Here is a 25,547-nt window from a genome sequence, read left to right on the forward strand (position 1 = left end):
GTTTGGAGACTCCAAACGGGGTTGTGCACCAGAGATAGAAATGCTTGGTCACCGATTGGGTGAGCTGAGAGTGTGGCCGGAGACCAGGGAGACAGGCATGATTGACTGCTTTTCTCTGAGGGCTCACTGAAGAGGGGAACCCCTGAAACTCTTGATTCCTCTGGGGCTGGAGATTAGGAGGCCACCATTTTCATTCTTGTGCTTTAAAGTTGTATGGGAAGCGTTCAGGGAACGAAAGCTCCTGAGAGCGAACCTAAGCAGATTATTTAGCCTGGACCCAGACAAGGGTGGTATAATTCTGCCTCGGGCAAAGACATTTGAGAATCACTGCAACAGGCCCCTCCCTCAGAAGATCAGCAAGAATGTCCAGCCAAGACCAAGTTCACTGATCAATGAGAACCATGGAACTGCAGAGCTAGAGGAATGCAGCACATAGAATTCATGGCTTTTTGCCCATGACTCTTCAGTCTTTCAGTTAAATTTTTAAAATTTTCATTAATTATGGGGTGCCTGGGTGGCTCAGTTGTTAAGTGGCTGACTTCAGCTTGGATACTGATCCTGAGGTCCTGGGATTGAGCCCCTTGTTGGGCCCCCTGCTCAGCAGGGAGCCTGTTTCTCCCTCTCCCACTCCCCCTGCTTGTGTTCCCTCTCTCTCTGTGTGTCAAATAAATACATAAAATCTTTAAAAATAAAATAAATTTTCATTATTTTTCCTATTTTTTCTTAATTTTTCTTCTCTCCTATTTTAACTAAATCTTATCTTTTCAATACCTTTGTAAAATCTTTTTTAAATTTTCATTTTTATAGCCATATTCTATTCCTTCTTTGTATTTAACCTTATTTTTTATATACACATAAGTTTTTCTTTCTTCAAAATTTTGCGATACAGTTTCTTCTAACAGACCAAAATATATCCTAAATCTAGTGAATGGTTTTGTTTTAGTCTCCAGCTTGGTCACATTCTCTACTTTAAAAAAAAAATTCTTTCTTTTTTCAACCAACTTCTTATCAATTCCTTTTAAAAAATCTTTTTAAATTTTCATCTTCACAGTCATATTCCATCCCTTCATTGTATTTATCCTTATTTTTGCATATATTTTGTATATATGTAAGTTTTTCTTTCTTTAAAAATTTGGGAGGCAGTTTCTTCTAACAGATGAAAATACAACCAAAATCAAGTGTGTATCTCTGTTCTATTCACCACCCTAATCATATATTTTTCTTTCCCCTCCCCCCACCCCTGCTTTGGGTCTCTTCTGATTTGTTTAGTGCATATTTTTCTGAGGTTATTGTTGCCCTTTCAGCATTTTTCTCTCTCATTCACCTATTCTTCTCTGGACAAGATGAAAAGGTGGAAAAACTCACCTCAAATTAAAAAAAAAACAAGAGGCAGTACTGATAGAATTAGACGTCAGAACCAGAGTTCAGAATGACTATTATAAAGATGCTAGCTGGGCTTGAAAAAAAGCATAGAAGATACCAGAGAATCCCTTTCTGGAGAAATAAATGAACTAAAATCTAACCAAGTTGAACTAGAAAAAAAAAAAAACTATTAATGAGGTGCAATAAGAAATGGAGGCTCTTACTGCTAGAATAAATGAGGCAGAAGAGAGAATTAGTGATATAAAAGACCAAATGACGGAGAATAAAGAAGCTGAGAAAAAGAGAGATAAACAACTACTGGACCATGAGGGGAGAATTTGAGTGATAAGTGATACTATAAGTCGAAACTATATTAGAATAATTGGGATCCCAGAAGAAAAAGAAAGAAAGGGGCAGAAGGTATATTGCAGCAAATTATAGCAGAGAACTTCCCTAATTTGGTGAAGAAAACAGGCATCAAAATCCAGGAAGGCACAGAGAACTCCCCTCAAAATCAGCAAACATAGGTCCACACCCCATCATCTAATAGTAAAACTTACAAGTCTCAGAGGTAAACAGAAAATTCTGAAAGCAGCTCAGGACAAGAGGTCTGTAACCTACAATGGTAGAAATATTAGATTGGCAGCAGATCTATCCACAGAGACCTGGAGGGCCAGAAAAGATTGGTGTTATATATTCAGAGCACTAAATGAGAAAAATATGCAGCCAAGAATACTATATCCAGCTAGGCTGTAATTGAAAATAGAAGGAGAGATAAAAATCTTCCAGGACAAACAAAAAATTAAGTATTTGCAAACACCAAACCAGCCCTACAGGAAATATTGAAAGTGGTCCTCTAAGCAGAGAGAGAGCCTAAAAGTAACATAGACCACAAAGGAACAGAGACAATATACAGTAACAGTCACCTTACAGGCAATACAATGGCACTAAACTCTTATCTTTCAATAGTTACCCTGAATGTAAATGGGCTAAATGCCCCAATCAAAAGACACAGGGTATCAGAGTGGATAAAAAAACAAAACCCATCGATATGCTGTCTACAAGAAACTCATTTTAGAACCAAAAACACCTCCAGATTTAAAGTGAGGGGGTGGAAAAGAATTTACCATGCTAATGGACATCAAAAGAAAGCTGGGATGACAGTCCTTATATCAGACAATTAGATTTTAAGCCAAAGACTATAATAAGAGATGAGGAAGAACACTATATCATACTTAAAGGGTCTGTCCAATAAGAAGATCTAACAATTTTAAATATCTATGACCTTAACATGGGAGCGCCAACTATATAAACCAATTAATTTAAAAAAATCAAAGAAAAACATTGACAATAATACAATAATAGAGGGGAGTTTAACACCCCCTCACTGAAATGGACAGATCATCTAAGCATAAGATCAGCAAGGAAATAAAGGCTTTAAATGACACACTGGACCAGATGGACATCACAGATATATTCAGAACATTCCATCCCAAAGCAAAAGAATGCAAATTCTTCTCTAGTGCACATGGAACATTCTTCAGAATAGATCACATTCTGGGTCACAAATCAGGTCTCAACTGGCACCAAAAGATTGATATCATTCCCTGAATATTTTCAGACCACAATGCTTTGAAACTAGAACGCACCACAAGAGGAAAGTTGGAAAGAACTCAAATACATAGAGACTAAAGACCATCTTACTAAGAATGAATGGGTCAATCAGGAAATTAAAGAAAAACTTAAAAAATTCATGAAAACAAATGAAAATGAAAACACAACTGTTCAAAATCTTTGGGATGCACCAAAGGCAGTCCTGAGAGGAAAGTATATAGCACAACATGCCTTTCTCAAGAAACAAGACAGGTCTCAAATACATAACCTAACCCTACACCAAAAGGAGATAGAGAAAGAACAGCAAATAAAGCCTAAACCCAGCAGAAGATGAGAAATAATAAAGATCAGAGTAGAAATCAATGAAATAGAAACCCAAAGAACAGTAAAACAAATCAACAAAACTAGGAGCTTGTTCTTTGAAAGAATTAATAAGATTGATACTCCTCTGGCCAAACTTATCAAAAAGAAAAGAGAAAGGACTAAATTAGTACAATCATGAACGAAAGAGGAGAGATTACAACCAACACCAAAGAAATAAAATTGTAAGAACATATTATGAGCAACTATACACGAGCAAATTTGACAGTCTGGAAGAAATGGATTCCTGGAGATGTATAAACTACCAAAATTGATCCAGGAAGAAATAGAAAACCTGAACAGACCCATAACCAGTAAGGAGATTGAAGCAGTCATCAAAAATCTCCCAAAAAACAAGAGCCCAGGGCCAGAAAGCTTCCCATACATTTAAAGAAGAATTAGTATCTATTCTCCTGAAACTGTTCTAAAAAACAGAAATGGAAGGAAAACTTACAAACTCATTTTATGAGGGTAGCATTACCTTGATCCCCAAACCAGACAAAGACCCCATCAAAAAGGAGGATTACAGACCAATATCCCTGCTGAACATGGATGCAAAAATTCCACCGATAGGATCCAACAGTACATTAAAAGGATTATTCACCATGACCAAGTGGGATTTATTCCTGGGCTGCAAGCGCAAGATTTGCAACATCTGCAAATCAATTGATGTGATATAACCCATTAATAAAAGAAAGAACAAGAACCATATGATACTCTCAATAGATGCTGAAAAAGCATTTGACAAAGTACAGCATCCTTTCTTGATCAAAACTCTTCACAGGGTAGGGATAGAGGGTACATAACTCAATATCATAAAAGCCATCTATGAAAAACCCACAGTGAATATCATTCTCAATGGGGAAAAGCTGAGAGCTTTTCTCCTAAGGTCAGCAACACGGCAGGACTGTCCACTATCACCACTGCTATTCAACATAGTACTAGAAGTTCTAGCCTCAGTAATCAGACAACAAAAAGAAATAAAAGGCATCTGAATTGGCAAAGAAGAAGTCAAACTCTTACTCTTTGCTGATGATATGATACTTTATGTGGAAAACCCAAAAGACTCCACTCCAAAACCGCTAGAACTCATACAGGAATTCAGTAAATTGTCAGGATATAAAATCAATGCACAGAAATCGGTTGCATTTCTCTACACCAACAACAACACCAACAAGACAGAAGAAAGAGAAATTAAGGAGTCAATCCCATTTACAATTGCACCCCAAACCATAAGATACCTGGGAATAAATCTACCCAAAGAGACAAAGAATCTATACTCAGAAAACTATAGAGTACTCATGAAAGAAATTGAGGAAGATACAAAGACATGGAAAAACGTTCCATGCTCTTGGATTGGAAGAACAAATATTGTGAAAATGTCTATGCTACCTAGAGCAATGTAAACATTTAAAGCAATCTCTATCAAAATACCATCAACTTTTTTCAAAGAAATGAAACAAATAATCCTAAAATTTATATGGAATCAGAAAAGACAACAAATATCCAGAGGAAGGTTGAAAAAGAAAACCAAAGTTGGCAGCATCACAATTTCATACTTCAAGCTCTATTACAAAGGGGTAATCATCAAGACAGTATAGTACTGGCAGAAAAACAGACATGTAGATCAATGGAACAGAATAGAGAGCCCAGAAATGGACCCTCAACTCTATTGTCAACTAATCTTCTTCAGAGCAGGAGAGAATGTCCAATGGAAAAAAGACCGTCTCTTCAACAAATGGTGTTGAGAACATTGAACAGCCATATGCAGAAGAATGAAACTGGACCATTTCCTTACACCACACACAAAAATAGACTCAAAATGGTTGAAAGATCTCAATGTGAGACAGGAATCCATCAAAATCCTTGAAGACAGCACAGGCAGCAACCTTTTTGACCTCAGCCGCAGCAACTTTTTCCTAGAAACATCACCAAAGGCAAGGGAAGCAAGGGCAAAAATGAACTGTTGGGACTTCATCAAGATCAATAGCTTTTTGCACAGCAAAGGAAACAGTGAACAAAACCAAAAGACAACCAACAGAATGGGAGAAAATATTCGCAAATGACATATCAGATAAAGGGCTAGTATCCAAAATCTATAAAGAACTTATCAAACTCAACACCAAAGAACAAAAAGTCCAATCAAGAAATGGGCAAAAGACCTGAACAGACATTTCTGCAAAGAAGACATTTGAATGGCCAATGGACACATGAAAAAGTGTTCCACATTACTCGGCATCAGGGAAATACAAATCAAAACCACAGTGAGATACCACCTCACACCAGTCAGAATGGCTAAAATTAGTCAGTCAGGAAACGACAGGTATTGGCGAGGATGTGGAGAAAGGGAAACCCTCCTACAATACTTTTTTGCCTAGGCAAAAAAAGCAACAAAAGCAAAAATTAAATGGGACTACATCAAACTAAAAAAAAATTTGCAGTAAAGGAATCCATCAACAAAGTAAAAGCAACCTACTGAATGGAAGAAAATATTTGCAAATGATACATACAAGAAGGAGTTGATATTCAAAATATATTAAAAAAAACTCATACAACTTACAACAAAAAAGAAAACAACTTGATTAAAAATGGGAAGAGGGGGTGCCTGGGTGGCTCAGTGGGTTGGGCCTCTGCCTTCGGCTCAGCTCATGGTCTCAGGGTCCTGGGATCGAGCCCCATGTCAGGCTCTCTGCTCAGTGGGGAGCCTGCTTCCCCATCCCTCTCTCTCTGCTTGCTTCTCTGCCTGCTTGTGATCTCTGTCAAATAAATAAATAAAATCTTTAAAAAAACGTGCAGAGAATCCGAATAGACATTTTTCTAAAGAAGATCTGGAGATGGTCAACCAACACATGAAACGATGCTCAGTGTCATGCATCATCAGGGAAATGCAAATCAAGCCACAGTGAGATACCACCTCACACCTGTCAGAATGGCCATTATCAAAAAGATAAGAAATAACAATAGTTATTTCTTTGGCAAGAATGAGGAGAACAGGAGCCCTTGTGCACTATTGATGGAAATGTAAATTGGTGCAGCCCTTACCAAAAACAGTATGGAGGATACTAAAAAAATTAAATAGAACTGCCACACAATCCAGCAATTCCACTTCTGGATATTTGTTTCAGGAAAATAAAATCACTCATCTGAAAAGATAAATGCAGCCCTATGTTTCCTGCAGTACCAACATAATAGCAAAACATGGAAGCGACATAAGTGTTCATTGAAAAATGAATGGATAAAGAAGATGTGAGATATCTGTATCTATATCTCTATCTGTATCTATATCTATACACACACAGTGGAATGTTGGTCAGCCATTAAAAAAAAACAACAACGAAATCTTGCCATTTGCAATAACATGGATGGAGCTAGAGAGTATTAGGCTAAGTGAATAAGTCAGACAAAAACAAATACCATATGTGTGGAATCTAATAAGTAAATGAGCAGACAAAATAGAACAGAAACAGACTCATAGATTCAGAGAACAAACTGGTGGTTGACAGAGGTGAGGGGTTGGGAAATGGGCAAAGGAGGTGAAGGGGATTAAGAGATAAACACTTCTAGTTATAACAGAAATAAGTCACAGGGATGTAATGTACAACATAGGCTATATAGTCAATAATACTGTAATAATTGTTCAGTCACAGAGGGTAATGAGCTCTTGAGGTGAACATTTTGTAATGTATAAAAAAATTGAAGCACTGTGTTATATGCCTGAAACTAATATAATAGGTATATCAATTATCATTCCAATTTAAAAGTTAGGGTGATAAATTTTATGTTATATGTATTTTACTATAATTTAAAAAATTTAGAAACCACTCCTAATGAGAGACAGCAAAAGTGGAGCTTCTAGGTCCAAAGTCTCATTAAAAACGTTTACTTTAGGGGCACCTAGGTGGCTCGGGTCATGAGCCTGGGGTCCTGAGATGAAGCCCCACATTGGGCTCTCTGCTCAGCAGGGAGCCTGCCTCCCCCCACCCCCGCATCTGCCTCTCAGCCTACTTGTGATCTCTATCAAATAAATAAATAAAAATCTTAAAAAAAAAACCTTTTACTTTAGTAACAAAGAAAGGCTAAAAGTTAAAGCTAAGTGTGCAATTTAATAAGTTGGAAAGAAGAACAGCAGATAGATCCAAGGAAAGGGAGAAGAGGAGCTAAGGGGGTGCCTGGGTGGCTCAGTGGGTTAAGCCTCTGCCTTCAGCTCAGGTCATGGTCTCAGGGTCCTGGGATCAAGCTCCACATTGGGGTCTCTGCTCAGCATGGAGTCTGCTGCCCCCTCTCTCTCCACCTGCTTCTCTGCCTACTTGTGATCTCTCTTTCTCTCACTCTCTCTGTCAAATTAATTAATTAATTAATTAATATTTAAAAAAAAAAAAGAAGAGGAGCTAAGGTCAGAACTGAAACAGGTGACATGGAGAACAAAGAAGCCATAGAGAGTAGTCCATGAAGACAAAAGATGACTCCTGAGACAGACTAACAAAACAGAGAACCCAGTGGTGCAATGATTAAAAAAAAAATGAGTAATACTATGAATAAGAACAGGAAATAATTATAGATACAGCAGAGATTAAAAAGATAATAGAATAATAGCTTCCTGAAAATAGTTTTGAAAACTCAGACAAGAGAGATGGAATCTTAGAAAAGGTATTTTACCAAATTAAGAAGGAATAGAACGCTTTATTAGGCCCATAAGCATAAATTCCTTGAAGTGGTAATTTAAAATCTTCCCATAAAGAAAACATCAGGCTTATATTTTTAAAAAATATTTTATTTATTTATTTGACAGACAGAGACACAGTGACAGAGGACACAAGCAGGGGGAGTAAGGGGGGGGAAGCAGGCTTCCCACTGAGCAGGGAGCCCAAGTGGAATTCGATCCCAGGACCCTAGGATCATGACCTGAGCCAAAGGCAGACACTTAACTAACTGAACCACCCAGGCACTCCAAGCCTATATGGTTTTATAGATGAATTCTAACAAGCTTTCAAGGAAAACATCACTCTAACTTATTTAAAGACTTCTAAAAACCAGAAAAAGGGAATATTTCCCAGTTTATTCTACGAAGCTAGTATAATTTTGAAAACCACCAGAAAAAGAAATTACAAGACCATTTTACTCAAAAAGTCCTGAACAAGATGCTAGTAAACTAGGGTCACCTGGGTGGCTCAGTGGGTTAAGCCTCTGCCTTCAGCTCATGAACTCAGGGTCCTGGAATCGAGCCCCCCATCAGGGGCGTCTCTGCTCAACAGGGAGCCTACTTCCCCCTCTCTCTGTGCCTGCCTCTCTGCCTACTTGTGATCTCTGTCTGTCAAATAAATAAATAAAATCTTTTTAAAAAAGATACTAGTAAACTAAATCCAACAACGCATAAAAGACTAATTTGCTATGATCGAGTTAGGTTTTCATAAAACCGTAAAGACAGGTTAACATTAGGAAAGGGAACAGACAAAAGACATAACAGCCATTTCACAGAAGAAGAAAAACATACAACAAATGACATAGGTAGAAAGAGATGCTCAACTTCCTAAGCGATGGAAGAAACACAGTGTCAGACCACAGTGAAATACCATTTTGTACTAAAGTGTTATTAACAAAAATGGTTAACATTTCACAATACCCAGTGTTTGAGAAAATGTGCATCAACAGAACATTTTATTCATGGCTGATCGGATTATAACTGGTGCAAGCATTTAAAAACAATTTTGCACTCTTGCCATGGCTGAACAGTCCTGTATCTTAGGACCTAACAATTCCATCCCTAGTTACATGCTCAAGAGCAGCTCTTATAATATGTCTGGGGACACATGCATAAGATATGTCCATAGCAACCCTGTTCTTAAAAGTAAAACAAAAACAAAAACAAAAACAAAACCCAAAATAAGAAATAACAAACAAACAAAAAACCAGAAGAAAAACAAACTGCAAACAACCCAGACAGGATCAGAAGGATGAATGAACTGATATATTGGCCCCCAAGAATATGATACAGGAACAAAAATGACAAAATACAGATATATGTGACAACCCAGATGAATGTTGCTAGTATAATACTGAATAAAAAAGTACGCTCTGAAAGTCTATACATAAAACCAGTTTAATAAATTTCAAAAATGAGCTAAACAAAACATTTTTTTTCAAAACAATACATTTTTGAGGAGATGTGTGTGTGTGTGTGTGTGTGTGTGTGTGTGTGTGTGTGTAAATATGAGATAAGACTAAATAACTAAGCAGACGGCCAAAAAATTCAAATGGATGGTAAGTTCGAAGTGCAGGATAGCTCTTACCTGGTCATTGGGAGGGTGGGATTGGGGGTAAGTTGGGGGGCCAAGGGCAGATCAGAAGAGGAGCATATTAAGTAGATAGAGGTTTGGTAACATTCTAGTTTTTGCATCGGTCATGTATACACAAGCATCTCTTTTAAACAAATTAAAAATAAGATAAATAGAAATAGGTCTGCCTGGACTCATAGGAACAGTGTAGCATGGTCAAGGATTATGGTCAACCCAATAGAGTCCACCTGAGGGCTGACATGTATCTATAAATGTGGATGTGAATGTGAGAAATTGCCCCCTTCTTTGCAGACTATAACTGGACAGTGTTATTTGCACACAAGTTGATGTCTCTGGAAGCCCTGGTGTGGCAGAAATACCTGTGGGAATTCTACCCTGAAGAAGGCCCCATGGACACGTGAGTTGACTTCAAGCACTTGAAGGGCTGTTACATGGAAGGGGGATGAGCTTGCTCATCGAGGCTCAGGAGAGCAGAAAAGAACCAGTGACTGGTTGTGGATTTGGGCAGAGAGATAAGGGCATGCTAACAACAGGAACCCTGTGGGCTCTAAGATCCCCGTGTAGTCCTGCAGAGGAACTGGCTTTTTCAGCCTGGAAACACTAAAAATCCTTTAGGACTTTTCTGCTTTCCTGTCTTAGAAATGCAGGGCAACTTCAAGACTTTCCAGATAGTGTGCTAAAAATATAAAAATGGGTTGGAGTAAAATGCAAATGTTGTGGTAGATATTTCTGTTTCTTATTTTTATTGATGAACAAGGGAGCTTTCCCCATGCGGTCCATATTGTTGGCCACTAATCACACAGTAACCTGTGACACTTTTTACACTGCCATTGAGCACTTCAAGCAAGTATGCTCTATGTCTCCAATTAGGATGTAAACTTCTTAGGATCAAGACTTGTTTTACCTTATTTTTGAATTTTCCACAGTGCTTTTCATGGGACAAGAATTTAATGTGGGCATTTTGGGGCTGGTTACCATGGTGATTGATGGTGTCATTGAGTCATTGATTGATTCATTTATTTAATAACTATTTATCATAAATGTGCTTATCATGTTATAAAGGGTGTCAAAGTGTGGTTTGGAGATGCTTTTGGATGGGGGGGGTAGTTCATTCACTGGGGGCCTGAGTGCCAGGGTCCATCTCCAATGCCTCTATTGCCTTATTCCAAGAAAAGCCGAAAAGGCCATAGAGATGCCTTCCCATGTCCCTACCTGGATAGATCCTGAAGAATCCAGTGGAGCTGCCAAAATATTGCCAGGTCAGTGTTGGGTCTCTCCGGAAGTTCTCCACAAAAACAGGGTTCAAGGCTTCAGACATGTAGACTCCATTTAAAATGTCTGGGTCTAAAGGATGAGATTATAGAAGGAGCTGCCAGGGGAACTAAGTCACAAGCAACAGTGACCGGTTCTTCACCCACTGAACACACACATACACAGGCTGCAGTGATGTTGTTCATAGCTGCCTGCTACCTCACACTCAGTAAAGCCACACTCACACCCTCCAATCCAGCAACGCTGAGCTTTCTCCCAGTCCAGACTGGGAGAATCCCTTCTTGTTCTCCTCAGTGAAGGAGGTTGGAGACTCAGTTTATAACCTTCATGGCTTCTCAGGAAAATGGAGGCATAGCATTAAAACTTACGGTATAAGCTGTTCAGGGAGAGTGTCAGGTGGGGGTGGGGAGCTACCTTTGTTGTACACGTTGGTGGGCAGCTGCACATTGCTGATGGAGGTGTTCACCATCAGGTTGCTGAAGTGCGTATTGGACTCGAGGATAAACTCAGCCCCCAGCTCCACGTAATCGCCGTTCTCATCCCTCTCGTTGATCAGGACAGAGTTGTAATAGTCAAACTAGGAGCAGACAAGCATGAGCAGGACAGACAGTGTGGACACAAGAGAGAGAGAAAAACAAATGGCACAGGTCAGAGGATTCAGACGTGGGAGACAGGGTCAGACAGATTGACAGCGTCTATACCAGCAATAGCCGTGGACAACTCAGACAATAATCTGCATCACACATACAGACAATACATAGCCAGATATTAGAGTGAATGGTTGATTCACTTGGTTTTTGTTGTAAATGGTCTAGATTATTGCTTCAGTTCCCCACTCTGTAGAGCGTGATCTGAGCCAGAGACAAGCAGCCAGAGATCTAAGGTGAGGTAAAGAGACAGAAGCAACATCATGGGCACCACAATTTTTTTTTCCTGTGTGGGGAGCTCCTACAGACTTGGAACAGTGGGTTTTAGGAGGGGAAGGCTTCTCTCTTTAAGAAACAGCCTGTGGCTCCAGTGCCTCTCTGAGGAGTCAGCAGTGTGATCTCTGGCTCTAACATGTGGTGTTGGGGGGGGGTCCACTTGGATGACCACACTTAGAGCCATAATCAGAGCCTCTTCCCCACTCCCTGCACACCACCTGGTTCAGATCTTGAATAGCCCCCTCAGGACACCCTACGTCCCACCCCATGCCACAACACCGCTGACAGCAAGGGACACAGATCCCGCTGTGTCCCTCCCTCACTCAAACCCTTCAACGTGTGCCATTCTGAGCTGAAGTGAGGCCAGATTCCTATCTGTCCACAATCACTTTCCACTTCACCATTCCCTGGATATACAGAGCTGACCATTCACAATTTCTACAATCTTGTGTTTTCCAATTTTGGAAAAATTTTCTCTTCCTTCAGCTTCTCCATGCCTTTTCTGCTCAAATCTCCCTCAGCCTGAGGCTGGCCCAAAAGCCACCCTGTCTGCTGAAGCATCTGAGCCTCCACCCCTTCCCTTCTGTATTCTTGTAACTCTGTTTACCAACTCTCATGGGCTCGTTACATGCCTTATGCTAGAGTAATTTGGTCTATGAGCTTCTTGACTTTTTAATCTTTGCAGAGGCTAACCCATTGTGGTTGGGCAATACATGTTTATGGAACGGGTGGACTACTGCTCTGTCCCCTGCCCCCCAAGTCTTGATAGCTATCTCTCCTACCTGGTCCATGAATCTCTTCTTAAAGATCAGAGAACATTTCAGAATTAAACTAGTACTGTAGGTTCATACAAATCCTATGCACATCAAAATACAGCGTGGGACCTCCCTTCCCCCACCCCTCTGTATCTTGTACTCAGGTGACCCTGGCCCTTGGTTGTGGTTCGGCCATTAGTCATTATACTCTCCCAGCAGCAGCTCTGGGAGCAGGAAGACTCACCACCAGAGACTCATTGAATTCATGGTTCAGGTCAGCCTCCTCAGCAGCCTCTACTAGATTCTGCAGGATAAGAACACAAAAGGGAGAATGAATGGGCAAAACAAGTCCAGAAGGTCTTCAGTAATTTCTCCTGCTAAGAATTTACCCAAGGGAACTGAAAAGAGGTACTCAAACACTAACTTGCACACAGTTGTTTATAGCAGCTCTACTCACAATGGCCAAAACCTAATGCATATTACTCAATGAAAGCAGCCAGTCTGAAAAGGCTACGTCCTGCACTCCAACTACATGACATTCTGGAAAAAGCAAAACTACAGAAAAAGGAAAAAAAAAAATCAGTAGTAGCCAGAGGTTTTGGGGGAGGGAGGGACGAATAAGCAGAAAACAGAGGATTTTTTAGGGCAGTGAAACTACTCTGCATGATCTATAATGTTGGATCCATGTGTCAAAACCCATAGAATGTACCACACCAAGAGTGAGCCCTCATGTAAACCTGGACTTTGGCTGATAATCATGTGATAATATAGGTTCATCAATTGTAACAAATGTAGCACTCTGGTGGGAAGTGCTGATAGATGGGGAGACTGTGTATTTGTGGGGGCAGGGGTATATGGAAACTCTGTACTTTCTTCCAAAACAAAGGCTAGGGGTGTCTGGTGGCTCAGTCAGTTAAGTGTCTGCCTTCGGCCCAGATCATGATCCCAGAGTCCTGGGATCGAGCCTCGTATCAGTCTCTCTGCTCCAAGGGGATTCTACTTCTCCATCTGGCACCCCCCCCATGCTTGCACACATGCTCTCTCTCTTTCTCTGAAATAAATAAAATCTTTAAAAAAAATAAAAAAAATAAAGTCTACTAAAATGTGTGTGTATGTACATATATTCACATATGTATCTATTCTACACACATACATACAAATATACATATTCAGTAGTCAAAAGACAGAAACAATCCAAATATTCATCAACTGATGAACATCCCAAAAAATGGGGGATAACCATAAATAGAAAATTATTCAACCATAAAAATAAATGGAGTTCTGGTACATGTTAAGACATGATGAACCTTAAAAACATGAAGTGAAAGACTCCAGATATAGAAAGGTTACATATTGTATAATTCCACATTTGTGAAATATCCAGAATGGAAAATCTATGGACAGAAAGCAGACTAGTGGTTACAAGGAATCAGGGGGTAAGGAAATTAGAGTGACTGCTTAATGGGTTCAGGGTTTCTGTTTGGGAGTGATGAAAAGTTCTGGAACTAGATAGTGATGATAGTTGCATGGAGTGTATCTAATGTCCCTGAACTGTACACTTTAAAAATGATTAAAATTGTAACTTAAATATTTATTTTATTTTATCTTATTTTTAGAGAGAGAGCATATGAGAGTATGAGCAAGGGAGGAGGAACAAAGGGAGAGGGAGAGAGATCTTAAGGAGGCTCCATGCCCAGCACAGAGCCCAAAGCCAGGCTTTATCTCATGACCCTGAGATCATCATCTCAGCCTAAACCAAGAGTTGGATGCTCAACTGACTGAGCCACCCAGGTTCCCCACTGGTAACTTTTGTATAATGTGTATTTACCACAACTAAAAAAAAAAAAAAAAAAGTAAAAGGAAAAGATGCCAGCATTACAGAGCATCATGGGAAGTAAGGAAATTAAAGGAGACACAGATAATAGGAAGATCCTTTTTCATGGATTGGAAGAATTAATATTCTTTTAAAAATTAATATTGTTAAAATGACAACACTACCCATTGGTCACAGCAACTTCTTTCATGACACGTCTCCAAAGGTAAGGGAAACAAAAGCAAAAATGAACTTTTGGGATTTCATCAAAATAAAAACTTCTGCATAGCAAAGGAAACAGTCAACAAAACTAACAGGCAACTCTTGGAATGGGAAAAGATATTTGCAAGTGACATTATAGATAAAGGGTTGGTATCCAAGATCTATAAAGAACTTCTCAAACTCAACACCCAAAAGAAATAAGTCAAAAAATGGGCAGAAGACATGAACAGACACTTCTCCAAAGAAGACATACAAATGGCTAACAGACACATGAAAAAATATTCAACATCATTTCCCATCAGGGAAATTCAAATAAAAATCACATTGAGATACCATCTTACACCAGTTAGGATGGCAAAACTTAACAAGGCAGGAAATAGCAAATGTTGGTGAGATTGCGGAGAAAGGGGAATCCTCTTACACTGTTGATAGGAATGCAAGTTGGTACAACCACTTCAGAAAACAGGAGGGAGTTTCCTCAAAAAGTTAAAAATTAGATCTACCCTACAATGCAGCAATTGCATTACTAGGTATTTACCCCAAAGATACAGATGTAGTGAAAAGAAGGGGCACATACACCCCAATGTTCATAACAGTAAAGTCCACAATAGCCAAACTATGGAAGGAGCGGAGATACCCTTCACCAGATGAATGGATAAAGAAGACATGGTCCATATATACAATGGAATATTACTCAGCCAACAGAAAAGATAAATACCCAACATTTGCATCGACATGGCTGGAACTGGAAGGCATTATGTGAAGTGAAGTAAGTCAAGCAGAGAAAGACAATTAGCATATGGTTTCACTCATATGTGGAATATAAGGAATAACTCAGAGGACATTAGGGGAAGGAAGATAAAACTGAAGGAGAGGGAATCAGAGGGGGAGATAAACCATGAGAGACTATGGACTCTGGGAATCAAACTGAGGGTTTCAGAGGGGTGGGGGTAGGGGATGGGGTAGTGGGTGATGGGTATTAAGGAGAGCATGTGTTGTGATGAGCACTGGGTGTTACATGCAAATAATGAAACATGGAACATTACATCAAAAACTAATGATGTACTATGTGGTGACTGACATAACAAAATAAATAAAAGAGGAATAATAATACCAAAAAAATGTCCAACTATGCAAAGTGATCTATAAACTCAATGCAATCCCTATCAAAATTCCAAGGTCATTCTTTACAGAAATAGAAAAAAACTATTGTAAAATTTATATGGAACCACAGATGGCCTTGAGTAGCCAGAACAATCTTGGGCAAGAAGAACAAAGCTAATTTCACATCACACTTTCCTGATTTCAAAGTATATTACAAAGCTACAATAATCAAAGCAGTTGGTATCGGCACAAAAACAGACATATAGACAAATAGAACAGAATGGAGCCCAGATAGAAATCCATACATTTTACAATTAACTGATCTTTAAGGTGCTAAGTGCACACAATGGCAAAAAAAAAAAAAAAAGTCTCTTCAATAAATGGTATGAGGAAAACTAAATATTTACATGTAGAAGAATTAAATTGGGCCTTTATTACACACCAGATATGAAAATCAACTCAAAATAAACAATGAATCTTGGAACACTGAAAAAATAAAATTAAATTTAAAAAAAACATAAAAAAAGAAAAGACAATCAACTCAAAATAAATGAAAGACCTAAATGTAAGACCTGAAATTATAAAATTACTAGAAGAAAGCATAAAGAAAAAGCTTCTTGACACTGGTCTTTTTGTGGGGGCATATGATATCAAAACCACAGAGAACAAAAGCAAAAATAGAAATGAGATTGCATCACCCATTTCTGTTTTGCTTTTGTTGTCTGCATCAAACCAGAAATCTTCTGCACACCAAAGGAAACAATCAACAGAGTGAACCTACAGTTGGGAAAATTGGAGACCTACATACAGAAGAATGAAACTGGACCTCTTTCTTACACTGTCCAGGAAAATAAACTCAAAATGGATCAAAGACCTAAATGTGAGACCTGAAACTACAAAATTCCTAGAAGAAAACACAAGGAGTAATTTCTCTGACACTGACCATAGAAACATTTTTCTAGATTTGTCTCTTCTGGCAGGGTAAACAAAAGTGAAATTAAACTTTTGGGACTATAGCAAAATGAAAGGTTTTTGCACACGAAAGAAACCAACAAAACAAAAGTCAACCTACTGAATGAGAGAAGGTATCTGCAAATGATATATCTGATAAGGAGTTAATATCCAAAATATACAAAGAATTTATACAATGCAACAGAAAAATAAAAACCCAGAATAATCCAATTAAAATGGGCAGAAGAACTGAATAGACATTTTTCTTTTCTTTTCTTTTTAAGAAAGATTTTATTTGACAGAGAGACACACAGTGAGAGAGGGAACATAAGCAGGGGGAGTGGAAAAGGGAGAAACAGGTTTCCTGCTGAGCAGAGAGCCCGACGCAGGGCCCAATCCCAGGACCCAGGCATCATGACCTGAACTGAAGGCAGACTCTTAACGACTGAACAACCCAGGCACCCCTGACTAGACATTTTCCTAAAGAAGACATCCAGATGACCAATAGACACATTAAAAGATGCTCAACATCACTTATTATCAGGGAAGTGCAGACTAAAACCTCAATGAGATATCTCTTTACACCTGTGAGAATGGCTAACCTCAAAAACACAAGAAATAACAAGTGTTGGTGAAGATATGAAGAAAAAAGAACCCTCGTGCACTGCTGGAGGGAATGCAAACTGGTATGACCACCATGGAAAAGAATATTGAGATTCTCAGAAAATTAAAAATAGAAGTACTGGATTATCCAGTAATTCCACTACTGGGTGTTTATACAAAGAAAATAAAAACACTAATTCAAAAAGATATATGCCTCCCTATGTTTATTGTAACATTACTTACAATAGCCAAGATATACAAATAACTCATTTGCTCATTGATAGATGAATGGAAAAAGATGTGGTGTATATATATTCTATTATATAGTAATATTAATAGTATTAATAGTAATATTCTATTTATTACTTTATTATATTCTATTTTTTATATATTATATATACATGTTGTTGCAAATGGCAAGATTTCATTTTTTATTATGATTAATATTCTATTTTATATGTATATATAAAATAGAATATTACTCAATCATATGTGTATATATACATTTTATATGTATATATATTTTATATTCTATATATATTCTATATATCTTTATATATACTCTATATATATAGCAAAATATTCTATTTTGCAATATATATATAAAATATTCTATTCTATATATGTAGAATAGAATATTTTATATATATGTAAAATATATATATATAATAGAATATTACTCAATCATAATAAAAAATGAAATCTTGCCATTTGCAACAACATGTATGGACTTAGGGGTTGTAATTCCAAGTGAAATAAGTCAGAGAAAGACACATACCATATGAGTCCAGTCATATGTGGAATTTCGGAAACAAAACAAAGGAAAAAGAGACCAACCAAAAAACAGACTCTTAAATATAGAGAACAATCTGGTGGTCACCAGAGGGAAGGTGTGCAGGGGCTTGACAACTATTATTAGAAAGATGTAAGATAACAAGTGAGGGTGGGGAGAAAAAGGAACCCTTGCATTGTCAATGGGAATGTAAATTGGTACCACCACATGGAAAATAGTATGAAGTTTCCCCAAAAACTTAAAACAGAACTACCCTATAATCCAGCAGTCCCACTTCTGGTTATATAGCCAAAGGGAATGAAATCAGAATCTCAAAAAGATATCTATGCTCCCATTTTCACTGAAGCATTATTCACAGGGCAAAGATAATTTTAGTGCTGCTTTGCAGGAAATTTCCCGATGGATGCCATGTAGAAGGGCCTGTGACTGAGGCCCCCATGGAACCCCCAGGCAGGAGTGGGGCCTGGTACTTGGAGATTGGCCAAGCAAGCACTCTTTTCTTTTGGTTGGTTTCCTCAGTGGGAGCCATGGGAAAGACAGTGCAACCGGAGCCCCAGAGAGCCCAGAGCCCTTGCCTCTGGGAGTGCAGCAGAATTACTTTTGTTCTAGCACAAGGACCAGCACCCAAAGGGGTGCCCAATGTCTGTGCCCAGAGAGGGGTTTCAAACAGCACCGTAGACAGAAGGAGGCAGACTGCCCGTGTCGGTTGTTTGTGAGATCAGAGTCCTCACGCTGTAGTCCAGGGTGGGCTCTCCAGTCCCCAAGTTATCATCTCTGATTCTACGATCCCTCTCCCCTAAGTTGTGGAAAAGAGGCTGCAAATTGTAACTTGTGGGAAAGAAGGCCCCAGAGACTCTGACGCTGATGCTTCCCAGAAAGTGGGTTCTGATGGGGAGGTGGGGAGCCAGGCAGGCCCACTGGGCAGACCGCAGTCTGCTCTCTCCCCAAACCCTGACCTTGGCCTCCCCTGCACAATCTACCATCCTAGCTCCGTCATTTTCCTGGTTCCCCCAAGGGAGTCCTTTTTGGGATAAGACTGGTCTTGGATGGTCATATTTCTGGCTGGGTGGAGCAGGAACCATGTCTCTCCACCTAGCCAGGTCCCCAAAGATATTGGGGCAGGTCCTTCCTGCTCAGTGGATGTGCAATGTGGGAATCACCTGAACATGAGGCTCAGCACTCTAAGTACCTCTGGGATCTGGGTGGCCGTCAGAGCATGTGGGTGCCATGAAGGGTGGGCTGATATGCAGAAGAGGAGAGCATGGAGAGAGTAGAAAAGGGGAGAGGAGAAAAGGTAAAGGAGATGAAGGAGCTTGCTTTTTGAGCTCTCCATCCAGCTGTATTCCCTTCCACCCATTGGCCACCCATCCATCCACCCATTCATTCATCAGCTAGTGACCCCTAAAACTTTATTCTATACCTGCTCTGTGCCCGTCTCTGAATATGAAGTTGTGATGCAGAACCCCTCTTGACACTGTAAGTTGATCCTATTGTATTGGACATGGTTCCCTCTGGCAGAGTTCAAATTCCAGCCCCCACCTCTCTTCCCTTGATTCCCAACATTTTCTCCTTTACAAGGATCTTTTGGCTCATGAGGTTACAAAGCAGACACTCATAAGGTAGGAAGAAGATGGTGTGGGAAAGAGGATAAAGGGAGCACAACATTGAGGGTCATTTTGGTGTCATGGGGGTTGGGGAAGAACCCCTCCACAAATCATAGAACCTAGAGTACCTTGACAGCCTCTACTTTCCTGCGGAGCATGGCTTCCATATCCTCTGAGAACTTCCTCACCAGCTCTAAGCCGTCCACCTCCGAGATACTAAGACTGGGCTCCACATCCTTGTATTTCTGTGTGGGGGAAGTGGGAGAGATACGCACCTGTAGCCTTGTACATGATTACATGCAGCCTCCATCCTCTCAACTAATGCACTCACACTTGTGGAGTCTTGTTGACTCAAGGAAAGGTAAGGACAGGCCCTCGCCTTCTGGTATAATTGCCCCCACTACCATTAATAGCTGCCTCTTATCAAACTTCTCTCTGTTCCAGGAACTCTGGACATAAACTCTGTGGTTAATGACCTAAAAAGGGAGTAGACTGAGGCTCAGAGAGGTCAACAAACTTGACCAAGGGCACACAGCCCTTGAATGGAGGACCTGGGATGGCCCAGGTCTCCCAGATTTCCATCTTCTTTATGCAGTCATGATGCCTCCCTGGGGCTGTTCACAGGGACTATGAGCAGTTCATTTTTCCCTGATGCCCCAGGTATCAGCATGCCCCTGCTCCCAACAGTGTTAACTATAATTCTCACTGCCTGGGCAGAGCTCAGCAGCAATTACAAGGGTTCATGCTGCCGGAGTTGCTGGAGAATCTAGGAGAGTTAAGAGAGCTGGGTTCAAGTCTACTCTTTGGGCTCGAAGGAGATAATCTCTCACCTAGTGTGTGTGTCACTAAAGTCTAATGACCCCATTTGGCAACCTTGTGACCATGTGACCTCACGTGAGTTACTCAGTCTCCTCATCTACAAGATGTGACATTGGATGGCTTTAGAGCACGCTCTAGAATGCTTTTACCCCAAATGGCCACGTCATTATTGCTGCATCTGCCTCACCCGGGGTTGGAGGGCACAAACGAGAAAATCAAACGACCTGATGCTTCACTGGGTGGAAACTCCACGTGAGCGGAAATGGGTCCGAGCTGTCATTGCTACAGCGGCCTGCAGGGGGCGCGGGAGAGGTAGGTGCCCGCCCTAGCCCCGCCCAGCGGCCCAAGGAAGGGGCTGCGGTGTGGCCGCGCTAGGGCATAAAAACCTGAGATGTGCTCTTAGCAACATTTAGGAAATGGCAAAGATCGTACTCACTTTATGAAGTTGTGGTGAAAATTAAATCGTGAGTATAAAGCTCTTAGCAAATGGTAATAATAGAGAATGGCAGGCTATTATTAAAACCGGCCTGGGAGTTATAAATATCAGAGAGAATGGGGTTGTTCATAATCCAGTAAGAGGACAGACTCGGTATCAATCTGCAATAAAGTAATTAATAAATAAAAGCAAGGACAAGCTGGTGCACCGTCCTGACAATCAAGGCCCTCTTCCTGCTGGGGAGCCAGGCGTGGGCTAGACCTCAGCTACTGCCCCATGTGGGTGCCCTCCAGAGCCCTGCATGGCTGGAGGTCCTGAGAACTGGAGGTCAGGGAAGCTCTCCCCGCAGAGGGCCGCAGGCCCACTCATCTACTTCTCCGGCCCAAGCAGCCCCTGCAGGCGCTCACCCCTTTCTCTGTCCTCCCTGTGCCCGCTCACAGGTGTAAAGGCAGGATCCCACTCTGTCTACACCTGCTCCCTCTCCCTTTAATTCTATACAGAACTGTCCAGGTAAATCTCTGGCCCATCAGATTCTATCCTGGCGTCAGCATCTGGGGGATATGAACTGACCCTCTGCTCTTGGCCACTGACTTGCTCTGTGACTTGGGCAAATCATTCCTTCCCTGGGCCTCAGTTTCCCCATCTGAGAACGAGGAGAATGGATTAGATGATCTCTGAGACCCCTTAAAGCATGGATGTTCGGGGATTAGAGGACTCTGCTTCTCCACCAGGAGGAATTCCCTGGCTGACTGCCCTCTGACCACCCTTTGAGCTCCCCGGGAGGGGGTTACTGACCTTCTGCAGCAAGAGAGAGCCTGAGTACTTGGTCACGGTGTTATACAGGTCCTGCCCGAAGGTGTCTGCCCACAGCTTCACTCTGCCAGGTGACGGGAATGCGTGTGTATTCACATGTGCACACACAGACACACATACGACACACACACACATGCACATAGAAAACAACTGTGTGCACACACAGACACCCACTGACACACACTCAGAGACACATAATACATAGAGTTTCATATATATATACTTCGTGGGCCTACATACTGACCTATACCCAGAAACACACACAAAGAGCTACCCTTCCTCCTGGTTGGGGCAGGAAACCAAGAGGACCTTTGGGGGCTCCGCAGCTGTCCTGAGGGGGCAGGGCAGACCAGCTGGGAAGCACAGTCTCACCCTAAGCCCCCAAGAGTTCTTCTCTGTGAGTGGAGAATGTAGAGGAGAGAAGGGGAAGAGGCTGTGGATGGGTCCAGGCCCGGATGGGGAGGACCCTGAGGATGGAAATTGGAACTGTTTGGCACCACTATAGCTTCTCAGTGGGCCATGCCTTCCAGGGTTCCCCGTTCCAGGTCACTACCAGTCACCGAATCCTCTATTGAAACTGCAGAGGGGAACATGAGGCTGGGGCAGAGGAAGACGAAGGTGACAGCAGGCCAGGCAGGGAGGGTGTAAGGAGGCCACACCACATCCGGAGTGCAGGCAGCCTCGTGGAGAAGCCCTGACCTCCCATCCATCCCTGGAAACACACCAAGGTCCTGCCCCCTGGGCAGGCTGGGGGTGTCCTGCAATGAGTACACAGGACCTTATCTGAGCATCTCCGGATGGAGCCAAATGAGCTTGTCCACCCGATCCTCTCAAGGTTGCCTTCATGTTGTCACTCAGCCAATAATTATTGAGGTCCTACTATGTGCCACCCCATCATACACAGTGCTGGGACCTCATCGTAGTCCTCACCTTTGTAACACCCTCAGTGAAGGGGGATACCCCTCCACATACAGATAGTGTGACGCATGCATGAAGGTGAAGGGGCACCAACAAAGCTTGGAGAGGAGTAGTGGTGGTGCCAAGAGGCTTCTTGGGACAAATGGGATCTGAGGTCAGTGTTAGAAGTTCAGTAGAGTTTACCCTCCCAAAAAGATTCAGAAGAGATTTCTACATAGACAGTAGAGAAGAGCTTGGAGGAGTCAAAAATGACTCCAGGATTCCAGCTTAGGTGGTCAAGTTGATGTTGGATAAAATTCAGAATATCAGGAAGATCGGGGTGGAGGACTAGTTGGGGAGGGTGAATGAATGTTCGGCCTCCTAGTCCCTACTGCTGTTCAGATGCAAGGCTGGCTCTGGTGGCCTATCATGCTGGACTCGGGTATGAGCAAATGGCCCCCTGCAATCTAGAATGCTCCAGGATATGTAGAATGTGAAATTCCTCCCTGTTGCAGGGATGCTGAGTGTCATAGGTCAGGTTGTGCCCTGCACAACTCCAGGAGGCACCGATTGCATTATATCTTGAAAGACACACACTTGAATTTAAAACGTCATATGATCTTCAGGAAGAGCTGCCCATAGCCAATGCATATGTCAGTCTAAGAGTCAGGGGCAGGGCTGAGAGAGTCATTAGCACACGGGGGCAGTTGAGATTCTGAAGACAGAGGGACTCATTCAAGGAGAGTGTGTAGCATGAGAAGACCTGCGAGTGGTGACAAACCCTGGGGTACACTGACAATCTCAGGGGAAGCAGATGGAAAGGATTGCTTGAGGAGGACAGAAGTTTCATTCAGGTGCCCAAGGAGACCTAGGAGAGCTCATTGTCATGGATGTTGAGGTATCAAGAGTCAAGGAGAAGGAAGTTCAGTGAGAGGAGGCCAGGGATGTCTAGTGGTTTGGGCAGGGAGGAAATCTTTAGGGATCTTGGTGGCAACAGACTTGGAAGGGCAGTAGGAGCCTGGCAGGGGTGGAGAGTGAGGGTCAAGTGGGAAGGAAGAGCATGACTTGAGGGAGATGTGGTGTCATTGGGGTGCACAAGACTGAGAAGGGGATTCAGCAGGGGAAAGAGGGCTGGTGTCACGGGCCTGGCAGAGGTCTGGCTCCAAGGGAGAGGGCAGGTGCAGACACAGGTGCCTTTAGAGGCAAGTAATCTTGGCCAGCTGTCGAGGTTTCTATGTACACGGTCCAGTCTATGGTTCTCCACAGCCAAGACCTGGATTCAGCTACCTTTACTCAACATTCAGCCCATCCCCAGAGTTTTCCTTCTACTATCAGTTGCTGTGTGTTCTGGGGATGGAAAATTTCTCTCAACCTCTTCCTCAGCAACAGATCCTCATATAGCCCAGCAGTGAGGAAAGCGAAGGTCAAGCGGACTTGAGTTTAAATTCAGGCACTTCCATTTACTGCCCACATGAACGTGGGGAGGTCCCCTAACCTCTCTGAGCTCGTGTCCTCAACTGCACAGCACCATGCCAGGCTTAGAAACAGTAGAGGATCTACTACCCAACGTCAACAGTGCTGCTGAAATGCACCCCTGACAAAGGCGTGCATTGTTCGGCCTCCCAGTCCCCGCTGTTGTTCAGATGTGAGGCTGGCGGCTGGCTCTAGTGCGATCATGCTGGACTCGGGTATGGACTCAGCAAGCGGCCCCCTGCCGTCTAGAATGCTCCGGTCCCCACGTATCTCGGCCATTTCTTTCATAGGACCGCCGGAGCAAGGGACAGTAAATACACTCCCAGCAACTAACCTTTATACTAAAGTGTAACTGACTGATAACAGAGTCTTTCCTGGAGCTGGTCTGAGTGACAGGATGCAGAAGGCGGCCTGGAAGGAGGCAGGAAGGGAAGGTGAAGAGAACAGAAGTCCAGTCTTGCTCAGCGCCTGACTGCACGAGCTGTTTTGTCGGTTTGGAACCACTTTACTCTTTCAGAGTGTTGAAACACAAATTTCCTCACAAATTCTTAGGGAGCTGCGATGATTGCTTTGAGCCAGCAAAGCCCCCACTCCCAGTGGACTCATCGCAGTGATTATCCCCGAAGGGACATCCCTCTGGCCTGCGGGTGCTCCCGCCGCTGTGCTGCTTCCCATCCGGAGGCGTGAGGGCCCTTGTGATCACTTCTGCCTGAAACCAGCAGGTGTCCCTGGAGTGGCAGGTGCCGCTCCAGAATGGGAATCCGGTGGGAAGAGCGGAGGGGAAGAGATGGTGGGCAGTGCAAGCCCCCAGGGGAGAGTCCCAAGGGAGGCCAGAGGTCCGGGCTAGGAGGGTGAGCAGAGGATTGACTCTCCAGGAGGAAGGAAGGGAGGACAAGGCCAGAGGATTCTACGGGGTGGGGGCGGAACTTGATGCTTACGTTTCCAGAGGAATCTTGGCCTGCCCGTGTGTGGGGGGCAGGGAGGTGCTGGAGAGCAGCAGGCCCAGCATGATCGTGGTCTTCCGTAGAGAGGCTGGTGCCACTGGCCATGGGCAGCAGGGCCTCCCATGGTCGGGGGCGTTGGCGTCTGGATGGAACCTGGGCAGTCCTGGCATGGTGTCTCTGCAGAGCTCAGCGTGAAAGGAGGGAGAGATGAGAGCGGCCTCCAACTGCCAGCTCTGTTCACCTGTCACCCAGATACTTGGGACATCCCCAGGCCTTCTGCCTTCCGAGTCCTGGCAAGCCTTGGGTCACCCAGCTTTCAGCCTGGTCTTGCTACAGTGTTTGGCAGGGGCAAGGAATTCTCTCTGCCCTGCAGAGAATGGTGCACAGAGGAGCCGCCTGGCCTGACCAGCAGGCTCCAGGAGGGGTTGATGGTCTGAGGAGGGGGGGATGGTTATGACAAAATGAACCCGTTAATCCACAGGCCTCTCCTCTAATC

At 42.4% G+C, this 25,547-nt stretch overlaps 1 protein-coding gene across 1 annotated transcript in view; it reads right to left on the reverse strand.

The window, feature by feature from the left end:
• The window catches only part of CACNA2D4 (calcium voltage-gated channel auxiliary subunit alpha2delta 4), a 113,675-nt gene extending 88,454 nt beyond the window's left edge, over positions 1-25,221 (reverse strand). The window contains exons 1-6 of the mRNA XM_032844455.1: positions 25,046-25,221; positions 21,720-21,801; positions 19,798-19,914; positions 12,824-12,883; positions 11,316-11,478; positions 10,842-10,973 (exon numbers count right to left, since the gene is read on the reverse strand). Coding sequence (XP_032700346.1) covers positions 10,842-10,973; positions 11,316-11,478; positions 12,824-12,883; positions 19,798-19,914; positions 21,720-21,801; positions 25,046-25,221 — 730 coding nt within the window. The remainder of the gene's footprint in view (positions 1-10,841; positions 10,974-11,315; positions 11,479-12,823; positions 12,884-19,797; positions 19,915-21,719; positions 21,802-25,045) is intronic.
• Between the last annotated feature and the right edge of the window lie 326 nt (positions 25,222-25,547).

This window comes from Lontra canadensis, unplaced genomic scaffold (assembly GCF_010015895.1).
Source record: "Lontra canadensis isolate GAN:19392208 unplaced genomic scaffold, GSC_riverotter_1.0 scaffold153, whole genome shotgun sequence".
Lineage (NCBI taxonomy): Eukaryota > Metazoa > Chordata > Mammalia > Carnivora > Mustelidae > Lontra > Lontra canadensis.